At 53.6% G+C, this 16,349-nt stretch overlaps 1 protein-coding gene across 3 annotated transcripts in view; it reads left to right on the top strand.

Annotated features, from left to right (window-relative positions):
* Positions 1-13,295, top strand: part of CCDC62 (coiled-coil domain containing 62) — a 31,429-nt gene extending 18,134 nt beyond the window's left edge. Inside the window, exons 8-13 of one of the 3 annotated variants that reach the window (XM_055147472.1) lie at positions 168-283; positions 1,798-2,496; positions 5,893-6,154; positions 8,586-8,711; positions 11,063-11,155; positions 11,804-13,295. In XM_055147472.1, the coding sequence (XP_055003447.1) occupies positions 168-283; positions 1,798-2,496; positions 5,893-6,154; positions 8,586-8,711; positions 11,063-11,116 (1,257 nt within the window). In that variant the 3' untranslated portion in view covers positions 11,117-11,155; positions 11,804-13,295. Of the gene's footprint in view, positions 1-167; positions 284-1,794; positions 2,497-5,892; positions 6,155-8,585; positions 8,712-11,062; positions 11,156-11,803 lie in introns of all 3 variants that reach the window. The other 2 variants (XM_055147471.1, XM_055147473.1) reach the window with 2 other exon arrangements.
* Positions 13,296-16,349: the final 3,054 nt, after the last annotated feature.

Here is a 16,349-nt window from a genome sequence, read left to right as displayed (position 1 = left end):
AGCAAACGGAAAGTAACATAGCCAGTGAAAGCCACATGAAAGGAGCGATGGAAGAGAAAGTATTTGGAGCTCTAGTCACCATTTCAGGGCTTCAGGGTGCCAGCGTGTGGATTTAGCTTTGTGTCATGCTTTATATTGATTTCATCAATAAAATTTATTGCTCCCAGATTTACGTAAAACAACAGAGTGATCTTCAGTTTCTGAACTTCAATGTGGAAAATTCTCAGGAATTGATACAGATATACGACTCAAAGATGGAAGGACCAAAGACCCTGGAATTCAGGTAATCTTTTTTCCAGGAATTTTTTATTCCACCATTTGATATAAATTTCGACCATGCCTGCTACTCTGGGGGCATGGGAATGAGTGTGTGTGACCTAGTGAGTATCACTGGAGCCTCTGCAGATCTGACCTTAGGGTTTTATGCATGATCCTAACTTGGCCGCGTGGTGAGGGCCAGCCTCCTGATGTTACTTGTGTGTCTGTCAGGCGGAAGGCTTTGAACCGGAGTAGGAGCTGCAGGGCCGGATCATTTATTCATTCAGCGCCTGGTGTGGGCCTGGGCCCGGCTCGGGAGAAGAGCACTGCCCAGGCCCCAGACTGACGGGAGGCTGCGGTCAGGGCTCCGGGACCCTGCTCTCAGCCTCATGCCTGCTCTCCCGCCCAGAGCGACCTTCGCTTTCGTCTTCTGGGAAACTAAACAGGCTGTAAACCAGGCTGGTTCCTAGGGCTCTGCCTGGCCAGGGTGCGGCTCACTCAAGAAGCGTCCAGTGGGCTGCAGCCTCAGCGCCGTCTGCTCTTGGCTGCTCCCGCCCCTCTCTCCCTCCAGCGGGCCAGCCCCGAGCCCACCCGTCCTCCCTGCTGCTAGTGGCCCCTTTTCCCTTTCATACTTCATTACTGTGAGAGGTTTCTGCGCTGGCGAGCTGGAGTGACTGTTTGAGAGAAATGTCTCAGCAGCAGAGCACATGCCTCCAGGTTTGGTGCTCGTCACCACATACATGCACACGCATATGCACACACACACACACACAAACACGCATATGCACACACTCGCGCACACACACGCCATAAGTGGTTGGAATGGCCTAGTTCCACTACAGAGCGGGAGGGGGCTGAGGTTTCCTAGGGATCACAGCTGAACAGGTCAGAGTCCCTGAATACACGTGGCATTGAAAAGGCTTATGACGTTATGTAGTGTTCGTGTGCTTTGCACACGTGTCATTTTCACCGGGAGCAGGTTTCAGTATGTGACTGCCTGAGGGACGGTCACTGACGCCGCAGGGCAGACCTGAGTGGTCCTTCCTGATTCTGTGCTTGAAGTCCTGTGACCCATCGGTGTTGGCGTCGCAGCTTTTTATTGTGAATCAAGGAGAAGTAGGAGAGGAAACAGCGGATCAGTCAGAAGCCCTTAGGATGCTAGGGATCTCCCTAGGCCCTGGTCCCGGGGACCCCGCACAGGGCTCTGTGTTTCACGGGGGAGACAGGGTGGCCCAAGGCATCGTGATGTGACTTACTAGACGATGACTGGCCAGCTAAGAGGAGAGCTGCGACCTTCAGGGTCCGAGGGGCAGTGACTGCAGCTTGGGGTTCTGAAGGCCTTTGGGAGGAGGTTGACCGGAATTGGGCTCTGAAGGAAGAAAAATATTAATTTTTTTCAATATTTCATATCAGACCAAGGGGTCACATTAGGATTTAGCTCATCTAGAGGTTTTGGATGAAATAGTCTTAATAACAATGTCAAGTATAGATGATAACCTCTGGGTTTTTTGGGTTTTTTTTGTAATGCCATCATAGCAGAGACATGTGCTTATCAGACCTTGAAATTGTCCACCCAAAAGTTGATCTGAAGAGGGACAGAAACCAGAAGCCACTGATGAAGGAACAAAAACTTGAGAGCGTGTTGATCCAGCAAACCCAGCTAGACAAGAACACTTGCGACGTCTGCAAAGAGAAGAAACAGTTCGACAGCACTCCCGGGGGGAAGAGCGTCGCCGCCGTCGGGTCTCTGCTCCCAACAGACTTGGCGGAGAAGCCGAAGGCGTGTTGTCTGGGAGGCAGACTCCAGAGCGAGCCGTTGTGTGCGGTCCACGCCCAGCCCCTCCTCAGCCCCCGAGCGGGGCCCCCCGGTGAGGAGAAGCAGCCCTGGGGGCCGCTGTCGGCCGAGCAGCACTGGCACGACGTCAGTGTGTACCTGGGCCTGGCCGACTGCTCGGCTTCCAAGCAGCCCGACAGGCCGGGCGGGGCGTGCCGCGACCCCGGGGAGGGGGCTGGCGTCTCCGGCTGCAGCCTGCGGGGAGCCTGCGCGGGGGCGAGGGAGGCGTGCGAGGCCCACTGCTGCCACCCGAGGAACATCGTCATCGAGGCCCCGGGCCACATGTCGGACGTGGAGTGGATGAGCATCTTCAAGCCCTCGAAAGTGCAAAGGATCGTCCGCCACAAATCTGTGTGCACCTGTTCCGGAAGCGGCGTCGGGACGAAATACAACAACTGCACAAGGTCAGTCCTGTCCCGGGTTTCTGGAATCTCCGTGTCCAGCATGTTGGGAGCTGCTCTGTCTCGGGGTGCCGTCAGCTGACAGACACATCCGTGGCCCTTCCCCTCACCGCGGGCCCCGGCACCCAGAGCGGAGGCTGCCACCAGAAGAGTGCACGGGGCCCAATTTCCTGGCAGAGGTTTTGCTTCAAATCAAACCCAGTTGGCACAAGTTGGGCACATATGTTTTATTTAAAAACACGCGGGCTAGGGGCCAGAGCGATAGTCCAGCGGGGAGGGCTGGAGAGCAGAGGGGACAGTCCCCTTCTCTTGGCCGACCCAGGTTCCATCCTGGCATCCCATATGGTCCCCTGAGCACCTCCAGGCGTGATTCCCGAGTGCAGAGCCAGAGGAACCCCTGAGCATCCCCCTGAAGCAAACAAAGCACAGCACGTGAGCCAGAGGCCTCCTGCAGCGGGGGGATGCTGGCCTTGTCTGGCCTGGTTCTATCCCTGGCCCCCCGCATGGTTCCCTGAGTGCTCCAGGAGTGATCCCTGAGCACAGGGCCAGGAGTCAGCCCTGAGCACCTCCAAGGGTGGCCCCCAAACAAAAACCAAATAAATAGTTATTTAAAGACAAGCCAACCAGCTGGGCTCTGACAGGGCGAGGCTACCTGCCTGCTCTTGCTGTCCAGAGAGGGGCACTGAGACCCCAGGGACCGTCCCCTTGCTCTCAGCCGGGGTGACATGCAGAGTTACACGCCTGACTGCTTCTGCCCCTGTGGTCACTGCATTTCCCAAACTTCTTGTGCCTTAAAATAACGCAAGACTTTATTATATTTTTTAATAATGTAAGACTCTAATACTTGTGTTTAACCAGCTGGCAAAAGCCATTGGTTTTTTAAGAAAAGAGAATGGATTTGTTATTAGCATATGCTGTACTATCCTGGCTCACTTTATTGTTAGAATTGCTGAATCTTGTGGTTGAGTGATGCTATAATTATATCTGCTATTTTTAAATAAAACCTAGCTCTTCAATCTTCTGTTACAGAAAGGACAAAGTTTCAATATTGAGAGACTGACTTTGATCGTATTGACTTTCATAGGATTCTTTTTATGAGTAAACTTCTGATATTGATATTATTCAGATTTTTTGTTTGTTTGTTTTTGTTTTGGGGCCTCACCCAGGGATGCTCATGCGTTACTCCTGGCTCTGCACTCAAGGAGTTACTCCTGGTGGTGCTCGGGGCCCATATGAAGTGCTGGGGATCGAACCGGGTCTGTTGCACTTGAGGCAAGTGCCCTGTCTCTCCAGCCCTATTTGGATTATTCTTTGACCTGTTTATTGTACTTTTATTTGGAGGCTGTTGGGCTATACCTGGCGATACTCGGGGTCTGTTTCTTGCTCTGTGCTCAGAAGCTTCTCCTGGCGCTGCTCGGGACACTGTCTGTGGTGGCAGGGGTTGACCGAGGGTCAGCCACATGGAAAGCAAGTGCCCAAATCGGTCTGATCTCTCTGGCCCCCTCTCTGCCCCTTTTAGAGGCTTGGTCACCTAAGGTTCACGCAGACATTATTCTGTCATTTGCAAGAAAAAATTTTTTTCATTGCACGTTGTTTATGATAGCAAAAGATTGAAAACAGCCTAAGTGTTTGTCAGTAGAAAGTGGGTTAAACATTTTTTACATGTACACAATGGAAATAGTATGCATCTGTAAAGACACTGAAAATTTCTTTTTTTTTTTTAATTATTTTTTATTGAATCACCATGAAAAAAGTTACAAAGCTTTCAGGTTTAAGTCTCAGTCATATTGGGGCTGGAGTGATAGCACAGCGGGTAGGGCGTTTGCCTTGCACGCGGCCAACCCGGGTTCGAATCCCAGCATCCCATATGGTCCCCTGAGCACTGCCAGGGGTAATTCCTGAGTGCAGAGCCAGGAGTAACCCCTGTGCATCGCCAGGTGTGACCCAAAAAGCAAAAAAAAAAAAAAAAAAAAAAAATCTCAGTCATACAATGATCAAAACCCCATCCCTTCACCAGTGCACATGTTCCACCACCAAGAACCCCAGTATACCCCCCATCCCACCCACCCCAACCTGTGTGGCTAGTGATCTTCACTTTATTCTCTCTATACTTTGATTACATTCAATATTTCAACAGAAAACTCACTATTATTATTTGGAATTTTCCCCCAACAGTCAGACCTACTGAAAAGGCATCATTTTATAACTTGTTTTATATTGCTGAGAATGAAGAGTATATCTGGCTGTTGCAGCCGCACAGTTTTGGATTTCTGGTATTTTACTAATTAAGTCCAGAGAAATTTCTGCCAGAAGTTGCATCACTGCAAGCTCGTACCTCTGGTAACTGGGCCCTATAAGATGGCGGTCGCTGAGAGAGAAAAGCCTTTCCCCTCCCGGGGCGGCACGGGGTCCCAGCTCAGTTCACAGGTGCCGAAAGCAGTTAGTAGGCCTCCGGGATCACGGTCTTTTAGGAGCAGAGGAGCCGTTTGTGTGCGGCCGTTCCGGGTCTCATCTGGGCCAAGAAAAGAAATTTAATGCGGTTAACATGTAACACTGAACGTCAGCTGCTCATATTTGGATTTTCGGTTTGGTTTTGCTCGTCGGGCCTTACCCACAGTGCTCGGGGACTCCTGACTCTCCCAGTCAGTGGCGCCTCCCAGGCTCAGCGGACCACCGAGTGCCGGGATCGGCCTGCACGGCCGGAGCTGTAACTCCCAGACTATTTCTCCAATCCCAGTTTTGCTTTCTAAAGATTTTTAAGAAACTTCCTGTTTTAAATTTTATTTAAACCTTTCCATTTTATTTATATAGTTTTTAAATTTTCATTTTGTTTCGGGGCCTCACCCAGCAGTGCTAAGGAGTCACCCCTGGCTCTGCACTCAGGAATCGCTCCTGGTGGGCTCGGGGACCACATGGGGTGCTGGGACTGAACCCCGCGTCCTACCCGCTGTGCTGTCGCTCCAGCCCCAATATCTTAAAAAACTTATTGCAGCGTAGATAGCATGGTACAGTGATGTCAGTATCTAAGGCCTGCCTGGGGGTCCGGCCACACTGTTGATGCTGAACTCCAGGCGGGACTCAGGAACTACCCTGGTCCCGAGGGTCGAACAGGTCGGCTGTATGCGAGACAGGCCTGCCCCAAACACCTCCCTGCCCGACTTCATGGCTTTAATGTACAAAGTTACTGCCTAGAACCAAAAACACAAAGTCTGTTTTTAGACAGAAGATAAAAGTATGTGTATATAGAGAAAGAGAGAGAGAGAGACATACAGCATGTATCTAATATATGTACATAGCTGTAACTCACGTGTGAGATTGTGAGTCCAGCACAGAAAGCCAAAAGCAGGGCTCTTGGCCCGGAGCCACCCGCAGCCCCCCGGCACCAGCCCTGCCTTCCAGGTCCTGCTTCAGGCCCGGATTTCCTTTCCTCTCCGGCCTTGCACCTCCCACCCTGGCGAGACCCTCGCACTGTCACCTCCCGCACCGTCTGTCTCTCCCTCACAGCGAGCTCACGCCCGTCCCGCACGGCCTGGCCGGGGGCTCTTCGCAGCTGGCCTCCAGAGGTGACGAGAAGCCGGGTGACACGGAGGCGGCTTGCGATGGAAGCAGCTCCCCGAAGCTTCTGCCCTCCGGCCTGGACGCCGCCACGCCCTGCGGAAAGGTCTGTCGCGCCTTGGCTGTCCCTCCGCTAGACTGTCCTTGGCACCTGGCAGCAGGCTTCGTGCTCTGCGTTCCTCAGACTTCCAAAAGTGACCGGGGGCTGGAGAGATGGCACAGGGGTTAAGACACTTGGTGGCACGTGGCCACGCCCAGTTCGGTCCCACCTCACACAAAAGAACAAAGCCCGTTGTGAGACACCGTCGGGCTTGGACACGCTGACATGCCCGTGTGTCACCGCAGGTCACACGTGCTGTGGTCGGACGAATACAGATCAGCGCTGCAGCAGCGCTGAAACAGCTGTTTCTTCTCTGTCTTTCGAGAATAATTGTATGGGGGGATGGTCCAGCGGGCAGGGTACTTGCCTTGCCTACGACTGACCTGGGCCTGATCCCTGGCACCCATATGACCCCCTAAGCCCTGCCAGGAGTGATCCTTGAGCACAGAGTCAGCAGTAAGCCAGGAGTGAGTGATCCTGAGTACTGGTACGGGTGTGACCCCAAAAAATTAAAAAAGAGAAAAGAGGGCTGGAGAGATAGCACAGCGGGTAGGGCGTTTGCCTTGCACGCGGCCGACCCAGGTTCGATTCCCAGCATCCCATATGGTCCCCTGAGCACGGCCAGGGGTAGTTCCTGAGTGCAGAGCCAGGAGTAACCCCTGTGCATCGCCAGGTGTGACCCAAAATTTAAAAAAAAAAAAGAGAGAGAGAGGAAGGAAGGAAGGAAGGAAGGAAGGAAGGAAGGAAGGAAGGAAGGAAGGAAGGAAGGAAGGAAGGAAGGAAGGAAGGAAGGAAGGAAGGAAGGAAGGAAGAAGGGAGGGAGGGAGGGAGGGAGAAAAAGAGGGGAAGGGAGAGAGAGAGATGCTGCCGGGGAACATGACCTAGCGTCCTGCCTTGACTCCTTCCGCCGAGCCCCTGGCCACCCCACGGCCCTGGCCGGAGCCGTGACAGGACCTGGGCCCTGTGCTGGCCCAGGAGTCCGTGCTGGCGGGCGGCTGGCCGGTGTCAGGCATCCACATTGATGGCTGTAATTTGGCACAGAGGAAACACGTCGCACCGTGTGTGCTGCCGCCTGCGAGTGCCCAGATTCCGCGTGTCCGTGTTCGTCCCTCTGGGGAGAGAGTGCGGCGGTGGGGCCAGGCCCTTCAGCTCCTCCACGCGCGACCTCTTGCCTCTGGGTTTTTTTGTGTGTGGTTGTTCAGCTTTTTTTTTTTTTTTTGGCTTTTTGGGTCATACCCGGCAATGCTCAGGGTGCCTCCGGGCTCTGCACTCAGGAGTTGCTCCTGCTGGTGCTTGGGGGCTCCATGGGGGGATGGGGATCGAACCCGGGTCAGCCTTGTGGATGGCAAGTGCCCTCCCTGCTGTCCTATCACTCTGGCCCCTCAGCTGATTTTTTTAAACAATAGGGGCCCCTCCCCACAGTGCTCTGGCCTGACCATCTGGCACTTGGGCCCAGAAGTGTCTGGAGGCTGTCGGGGCCACATGCCACGGTGCTCGGGGACCCTGCAGGTCTGTGGGTAGAGCTCCAGGGCCTCCCATGCCAGGCCTGTGCTCTGTCTCCTAAACTGTCGTCCTCAGACTCAGGCCTATTATGTATGTGTGGAGAGCCATGCTTGATTGCTCCTGGCACAGTGCTCAGGGCTCACTTCCTGCACTGCCAGGGATCAAACCTGGGCCTCTACCGTACTCACTCGCCATTTCAGCTGTTTCTCCAGCCCCGTATTGTGTGGGGGTGGGGGGCACACTCGGCAGTGCTCAGGGACTGCAGGCTCTGTGCGTGGGGGTCACTGTCAGCGGAGCTCGGGGGACCCGTGTGGTCGCAGAGATTGATCCTGTGCCTCCTGCACACACAGCGTGCGCTCAGCCCACCGGCCATCGCCCCGGCCCCTGGAGCTGTAGGTAATCAATGAATCATTTGAACACCAGAAGGAAGGCGGTAACCAGCTTCCCTCAGCTACTTTACAAGCCTTCAGTGTCAAAGTATTTTGACATCCTAGAGCCTTAGAAAGTGTATTTGAGAGCCGAATGGTGCCGAGGACGCTTTGGCCCATGGGTGTTAACGTAGGTTGTTTGTTTTTTTTTTTCTTGCTTTTTTGGTCACACCCGGCGATGCTCAGGGGTTACTCCTGGTTCTACACTCAGGAATCACTCCTGGCGGTGCTCAGGGGACCATATGGGATGCTGGGATTCGAACCCTGGTCAGCCTCGTGCAAGGCAAACGCCCTCCCCGCTGTGCTCTCGCCCCAGCCCCTGTTAACGTAGTTTTTAAGTTCTGTGTAGTCACACTTGGTTCTTCTGGCACGTACGGCCCGCCTTTGCTTGGCGGGAAGTTCGATCTCAGTTCTGGTGGGTCACTGCACGGGGCTGCGGCACCGCGCTGGGGGCAGCGCTGGGACGCGCGGCGCGGTGCTCTGAGTGCCCCCTGATGTCTCCCCAGGACGACTCTTCCCCCACCAGCAAGCTCCAGCGCCTGCTGGCCGAGTCTCGGCAGATGGTCTCGGACCTGGAGCTCAGCACTCTGCTCCCTGTCGGCGCGGAGCGCCCTGGCAGCGCCACCCAGAAGGTGGGTGCTCGCGGCTCCCGGTAAACCCCACATGCAAACCCCACGGGGAGACTCTCTTAAAGTGAAAGTTTCCTTTCATTTTTTGAGGGAGGGGAGATGTGAAAAAGACAAAACATTCGTACTCAAATATTGGTGCCATCAAACTTCCTCTTTCTGACTTATTTGTTTGCTTTGGGGCCAGATCTGCTGGCGCACGGGGGTTCCTCCCGCTTCTGTCCTGAGGAATTACTCCTGGTGGGCCCAGGAGACCGTACGGGGGCTGGGCAGAACCTGGGTAGGCTGCATGCGAGGCCAACCCCCGCCCCAGCCTAACTTTCTCTAATTACTGGAGCATGTGAATTAGAAACCTCAAGAAGTGGCTGGAAAGACAGTCCCGAGGCTCAGGTGCTGCCTCGTGCACAGCTGACCAAGGCTTGATCCCCGGCGCCCCGTGTGGTCCCCGCGCCCCGCCAGGAGTGATCCCCCCTGAGCGCAGAGCCAGGCGTAAAACCTGAACATCATGAATGTGGTCTTAAGACAAAAGAAACTAATAACAAAATTCCTCAGGAAATTTTTTAGTGGACCCCCTCAAGCTGTGCTCAGAGGCCCCGGGGCGCATCTGTGTGTAAGAGCACTAAAGCCTGGTTGTCTGAGCTTCATTTTTCCTTGGGTATATTATACACGCAGGAAAGGTCACCTGTCTTTGAAGGACCAGCTAGAGAATTTCCACAAATTAAATATTCTTTCAAGAAATTCCCTAATGAATAGAAGTTTATAATCACCCAGTACCCAGTTCCACTCCCCCAGCCCCCGTCTCTGCCTCCCCCAGACAGGCACACTGACCGCGGGCCCCGCAGGTCAGCACTGCCCTTCCCAGGCAGCCGCTACTCTTGTTGGAGAATGCTTTCCAGACTAAGAGAGAGGGTCGGGCCGATCTTCCAGCGGGGGGGGCACTTGCCTTGCACACACCAGCCCGGGTTTGATCCCCGGCATCCCATCTGGTTCCCCAACCACCACCAGGAGTGATCCCTGAGTGCAGAGCCAGGAGCTACCCTGAGCATTACTGGGTCTGGCCCAAAAAACAGAATAAAGCATCCCTGGGAAATAAATATACCAGCTCGAAACATTAAAAAAATTGAAATAGGAAACAAGCACGGAAGTGACTGACACCAGGAGTGAGAGAAGCAGTGGCACAGGGGCCCACCCAGTATGCTGTGCAGAGGCCTCGGGGCTGTGAGCCGGGGCAGCCGGCGGCACTTCCCAGGCGCGGCGCCCACCCGGCTCTGGCTCCCGCCCCGCGGAGCCCCCGGCACAGCCACAGTCACCGTGCCCTCTCGCGCCGTGACCTCTGCTCGGACTTTCTTCCGGCGCTCATATTTTCTTTGTTGACATTCTTTTTTTTTTCCCCTTTCGTTTTCGGGTCACACCCAGCGATGCTCAGGGGTGACTCTTGGCTCTGCACTCAGGACTTACTCCTGAGAACTGATTCTTAAATGAAAGTACCTTGGGCCATGAGATAGCCGAGAGGGACGGAACTCTTGTTGTGCGTGCACGGAGCCCCAAGTTCCCTCCCTGGCAGCACACAGACCGCCCGGCACGAGAGAGCCCTGCAGCGCCAGGCTGAGCACTGGCTGGTCAGGCCCACCTGCTGGCTGAGCACTGCTGAAGGAGCTGTGTTTGGTTGGCTCCCGCAGACACTGTGGATGTGGAGGGGTCGCGCCCGAGGCTCCGGCAGAGCATTTCCTTTCAAGCCCCAGAAGTTACCATGCTGGGCTGGAGGGATAGCACAGCGGGTAGGGCGTTTGCCTTGCACACGACCGACCCGGGTTCGAATCCCAGCATCCCATATGGTCCCCTGAGCACGGCCAGGGGTAATTCCTGAGTGCAGAGCCAGGAATAACCCCTGTGCATCACCAGGTGTGACCCAAAAAGCAAAAAAAAAAAAAAAAAAAGAAGTTACCATGCTCCCCACGTCAGCTCAAAGGAGCTGGTACAGCGTGTTGTCTCACCCACCCCTGAGAATAAGACAGGGCAGGGCGACAGTCTGGGACCTGCTCTGGGGCATGAAGGGAAGGAGGGAAAACAGCACAGCTGGCCACGTCAGCTGGAGTAGGGCCGCAGTGCTCAGGGTTGACTCCTGGCTCTGTGCTCAGAGCTCACTCCTGACCGGGCCCACGGGACCCTGGGGGATGGCGGGATCGAAGCCGGGTCAGCCGTGTGCAAGGCCAGCGCCTCCATCCCTGCGCGCGCTGCGCCCGCCAGCCTCCACGTTGTGTAGAGGCGTCTCTGGTTTCTGTGGGTTTCTTTTTCTCAAGTAGTTTTTAGCTTTTCTTCCGTGGAGTCTAAGTTAGAACTTGGGACCTGCTTTGTAGAATGCCGACATCTCAGAAGAGCCAGCTCCGAAAAGTCCTTTTCTTTGTGACTGAAGAAGACAGGACTCAGCTCAAGACTCACCGTGGTCAGGGGTAGGTCGCCTTGCTTATCTCTCCTTCCATCGCAGTTGACAATTAATAAGTAACTTGGGGACGTTGATAAGCAGAGTCAAGTCCACGGCTTGTTGGACCTGTCACCCTTTCTCTTTGGCCTGCTCAGACAGACCTTCTGAAGGGAACCGGTGAGAACTCAGATCCCACTGCAGACCTTCCTCCTGCTGTTGGGAATCTTAAGTCCGAGGGAAGGAACACGTAGACTAGAGGTTTCAGCAGCAGAGTCGAACATTGTATTTTCGTTCTCTCGGAATGTCTGGAGAGTCTTGGTGAGGGGTTGCAGGTTTTCTGAGGAGGCCGCTGCATGCGTCGGCGTCCTGCGCTGGTGTCTTCTGAGCACGGTTCGCAGGCACCGCCGCCTCAGCAGGTGACGGGGGCCGAGTCCGCCTGTCCTCACGTGAGCAGAAAGCGCTGTGAGCCCCCCCGCACGCCAGAGCCTCGTCTCCCACTCCGAGGCCCGCCTGTTCTTTTCCTCTCTGTGCTGAGAGATTGTCATATTTCAACTTTTTATATTATCTTATGTTGATGAAAATCAAGATTTTTTTTTTTAAGTGACCAGGAGCTTTTAGCACACGGTCCAGCACGCATCGATTTTGATTCTATTAACTCTGTGTTTCCTTCCTGCAGAAGCCGGTTCTCATCTGTGTGGAAGGCAGGAAGCAGACGTCAATACCTCGGACTTACCCTTGAAAACAAAGGGGCTCATTCCTGTGGGGAGCGGAAACAAAGTTAATTTTCCAATACCTATATTCTGTTTTCAAGTGAACCGTTTTCACATGCAAGCAATGTTTATTGTGCATAAGAATTAGACCTTGAATTGTATATGTATGAACTTGCAATTATGCCGAGAGGGAGAAGACGTGGCCACAAAGCTGGACACCGTGGCCAGCCCCGGGCTGGAGGTGCTCCTTGAGGGGCGCGTGGATGGGAGAACCCCTGAATGTAAAGTGCTATTTTAACTACCTGATATTTTTAAACCGGTGAATACATTTAAATTATAACCATTAGCCTATGAGTCAGCTCCAAATACATGGGAAATTATGTTCTCTTTTCTGGGCTTTGCGCTCCGGACTTGGCTGTGTAAAATAGACATAAGATGATATAAAATGTTGAAAACTGGAAATAGCTCCCGGAGGCTCTTCTGCCCAGCTCCGCACAGGGTCTAGAGTCCCGTCTCGTTACAGAGACCTGCTTGAAGATGAGTTTTTATACGGAATTTTTTTTTATCATTAATGACTAAAACATTAATGTTTGAACTTGTAATTTAATTTTTGAAAAGAATATGTGTCTCTCCGACTCTGCTGAGAGAATCGCTCAGCTCCAGTGAATAAAAAGTATTTTTAATAATAAAGAAAAAATTTTGCTTTAACAAATTATGCAGCAGAAATAATGAGGAAAGAGAAGAGCCCTCGTTATAAAATAAGGGAGGAGAGTGGCCGGGAATACACCTGGCCTTGTCCTCGGGAAGAGGAACGTATTTTTGAAGCACGGAGCTCCCCAGCTTCTATTGTGCTGTGTAAATGTCCCTTTGAGGGTTCCAGAGCTTCGCAGGGATGATTTCCATGAGAGTGAGGAGCTGCCCCGTCCTTCTTCAGTCGGGAGTCCCAGTAGGGGACTGTTGGGGTCCCTCATAGGGGCTCTGTATGAGGGCCCTTGTGGTGCAAAGGGGATCATGTGTGGTTCTGGGGGATCCAGCCGGGTTAGCCGCATGCAAGGCAACACCTTGCCACCTTCAGTATCTCTCTGAGCCCCGTTTCTCCTTTTTACTTTGGGTGCTAAAAAAAAAAGTAAGTCGGGGCGCCAGAGTGATAGTACAGTGGGTAAGGTGTTTGCCCTGTACCAGCTGACCCGGGTTCGATTCCCGAAACTCCATAAGGCTTCCAAAACGGAAACAAAAAGACATTGAAAAAGAAATTTGGTGGGGTTTTATGCTCTTTTATAACTCCTGCTTTCAATCCCAAGATAGTTCAGAGGGCTGGAACCTCCATTGTATGTGCAGAATTTCTGGGTTCAATCCTCAGCACCGCCTGGAGCGATTTCTGTTCCTGAGCATTGACACGTGGGCCCCCAGACCAGAGCCCAAAAGACAAATGAATGTTGTGGCTCTTTTAGCTCAGGGCATTTTAAATATCTATAATATTTAGTCTTGCCCACCACACTATGTGAATTATATATCACATGCAATTAAAAGAATGGGAAATCTTCATATCAGTTTGTCTCAACCTAAGTTATTTAAATATTTGAGGAATTTTTGATAAAGAGAGGCAGCCTTAGTATGTTTGAATAGTTCCAAGATAAAAGTAGGCTTTAGCATTTATATTTCGTCACCGACATTCTTTCATCTTAAGAGGAGGAAGTGAATTGTACTATAATTTTCCTGCCAGAAATTATCTGAGCCATCTGAAGAGACTTGATATTGTATATTTTTAGAATTCATGAACAGATCTTTGAAACAAAAATAGAAATACCCCAAAGAAATTCTGAATCAAGATAATACATAAACATTTAAAACAGTTTTACCAGGAAAGTGCTAATAGGATGCACAGGCCGCAGAGGCTCCTGGGAAGGTTGTCGGTGCCTGGCTGAGGGTGAGGACGGGAACCGTGTGTGCCCGGGGAACTCCCTGGAGCTGCCCCACCCCTGCCCCCGCAGCCCTGAGATCTTCCCACTGGGCTAGCCTGGCTCTAGCCCACTTTGCTCTAGCCAGCCAAGGAGGGTTTCTGGAAGAGTCTCAGTTTTTGGGTTTGGATTTGGGCCACATGCAGCTGTGCTCAGAACCTACTCCTGGCGATGTGCGCAGGGATCACTCCCAGTGCTGGGATCAAACCAGAGTCAGCTGTGAGCAAAGCGGTCACTTAACCCCAGTACGAGCTCCGGCTGCCAAAATAACACTCACCAGCACTTCCTACATGATAAGGGGAAACCAGACCAGATGCAGAGACCAAACACAGGGAGGTGGTTCAAAGGGCTGGAGCCCAAGGCGGGGACACTCACAGCCCAGGGTCCAGTCCCCGGCACAGCAGGGCCTTTTAGCACTGGGGAGGCCCCCTGGCCAAGAAGAAGCAGGACTTTAGCTGACAAGGCAGGTGAAAACGAGCACGTGCAGAGAGCCTATTGATCAGTCACGTAAAGGATGGCTTCTGGGTTCTTAGCCAAATGTGTGCTTAGGAGATCTAATAAAAAAGAAAATAGAATTTGAGCCCACAGCAATAAGTACTGCTGTGCTGATCACTGGAGACATAGCAGTGAGCAAAGCCAACTCGATTTTTTGTTTCTAGGCTATTGGGAAGACAGACTTTATTCAAATAATCATGAACAGCTCATAGAGACTGGTTAAGTGTTATGACATTCAGCTCTGAGTTGCTTTGACCTGTCTCTCCATATAAGAGGGACATAGGTCAAAGCGAGGAGGATTCTCAGAGGAAATGACTTCCTAACCACCATCCTAATCAGGGAAGCAGAAAGAGGAAGAACATTCCAGACAATGGCACTAGCATGTGCAAAGGCCCTGAGGTGGGAAAGAGCGTGACCCACTTTGGGACCTGTCCGACAGGGTGGTGGAAGTGGCCAAGAGCCGGGGCCAGATCATCCAAGCACGGGCGAGGCACCGCAGGTATTGCAGCCACGTGGCAAGCCGCTGATGGAAACCCCGCTGCCTGTCCTGCTTCCTGAGAATGAGGTCTGGCCCACACCCCCATACTCCCTACACACTGGGGGAGACGCGAGACCGCCCTGGAGATGCACCCAGGGCTCTCGGTGGTTCTGAGGACAGGGAGCCTCAGCCCTCCAGGCAGGGAGTGGGCAGCTGTGAGAAGTACGTGGTGTCACCCCTGCCATAGTCAGAGTTCAGCGCGCGCAGGTCAGTTCTGCCATCACAGCCCTCCGAGCCACATAGCCTGGGACCGGGAGCAGTGTCCAGCGAGCAGCAGTTGGGGTCACTGCGCGTGCTCTGAGCTTCCAGGGGCTGCCGTGAGCACTGTGTTCCATGTGGAAAGGAGTCTGAGAAGATGAAGGCAGCGAACACACCCCACGGCTGTGGCTTGCATCTGACCACAGTGGCAGGAGAGGGTGCTGGGGGCTTAAGGGGAGATAGCCCACCTAGAGGGTTTAGTGCCCAGCCGCAGCCTCTGTTAGCTTTGCTGTCCCACTGTCACTCTGGAAAGCAGCTTTGCAGAGATTGGATCAGACGGAGGGTGGTGAGGGGACAGCCAGGCTGTCAGGTTCGCCCCCCCCCCCCCCGGCTCTGGGCCTTGAGCAGGGAGGGGGCAGGGCTTGGCCCTCACCTGCTGTGCTCAGGGATTACTCTTACTTTTTGACTTTTTGGGTCACACCTGGCGATGCTCAGGGGTCCCTCCTGGCTCCGCTCTCTGGAATTACTCCTGGCGGTGCTCAGGGACCATCTGGGACGCCTGGGATGGAACCCAGGCCGCCCCGTGCAAGGCAAACATGGGGGCTTACTCTTGGCTCTGTGATCACAGGTGATGTAGGGATGAATCCAGGCCCCTGTGTGGAAGGCGGGCGCTCTGGGGGAGTCCTCAGCCCCTCCTGGGAGAGCTCTCATCCTCGGAGGGCATGAGTGGCACTCCCATAAAGCCACTGGGGAATGCACACGTGGGAGAACGTGATTTTTTTATTACTCCCATCTGTGACCAGTAATAAAAATCAGTGGGTCGTGCACGCCATGCCCCGCCCTCTGTGCATCTGCCACAGGCCTGAAGGCCCAGCTCTGCGCAGGGGTGCAGCCTGCAGGCGGGTGCCCGCCCGGCGCATGCAGGGAAGCAGTCGGGCAGAGCTGCTTCAGCAGGGCAGGCTGGGTCCTGCGTGTTCTGATATAAGCTCATGTAAGATTGCTGAGGGCAGGAGCCATGATAGCACAGCGGGTAGGGCGTTTGCCTTGCACGCGGCTGACCTGGGTTCAATTCCTCCGTCCCTCTCGGAGAGCCCGGCAAGCTACCGAGAGTATCCCACCCGCCTGGCAGAGCCTGGCAAGCTACCCGTGGCGTGTTCGATATGCGAAAACAGTAACAAGTCTCACGATGGAGACGTTCCTGGTGCCCGCTGGAGCAAATCGATGACAGTGACAGTAACAGTAAGCCTAGGGCTTTCAGTGATGGGGGCGTGCATTGAGAACGAGTGTCCGACAATAAATCAGATGCTGGCCCGGTATAGACAG

Source organism: Sorex araneus, chromosome 9 (assembly GCF_027595985.1).
Source record: "Sorex araneus isolate mSorAra2 chromosome 9, mSorAra2.pri, whole genome shotgun sequence".
Taxonomy (NCBI): domain Eukaryota; kingdom Metazoa; phylum Chordata; class Mammalia; order Eulipotyphla; family Soricidae; genus Sorex; species Sorex araneus.
The sequence above is the reverse complement of the archived record's forward strand: the minus strand, read 5'-3'. Positions and strand labels throughout refer to the sequence as shown.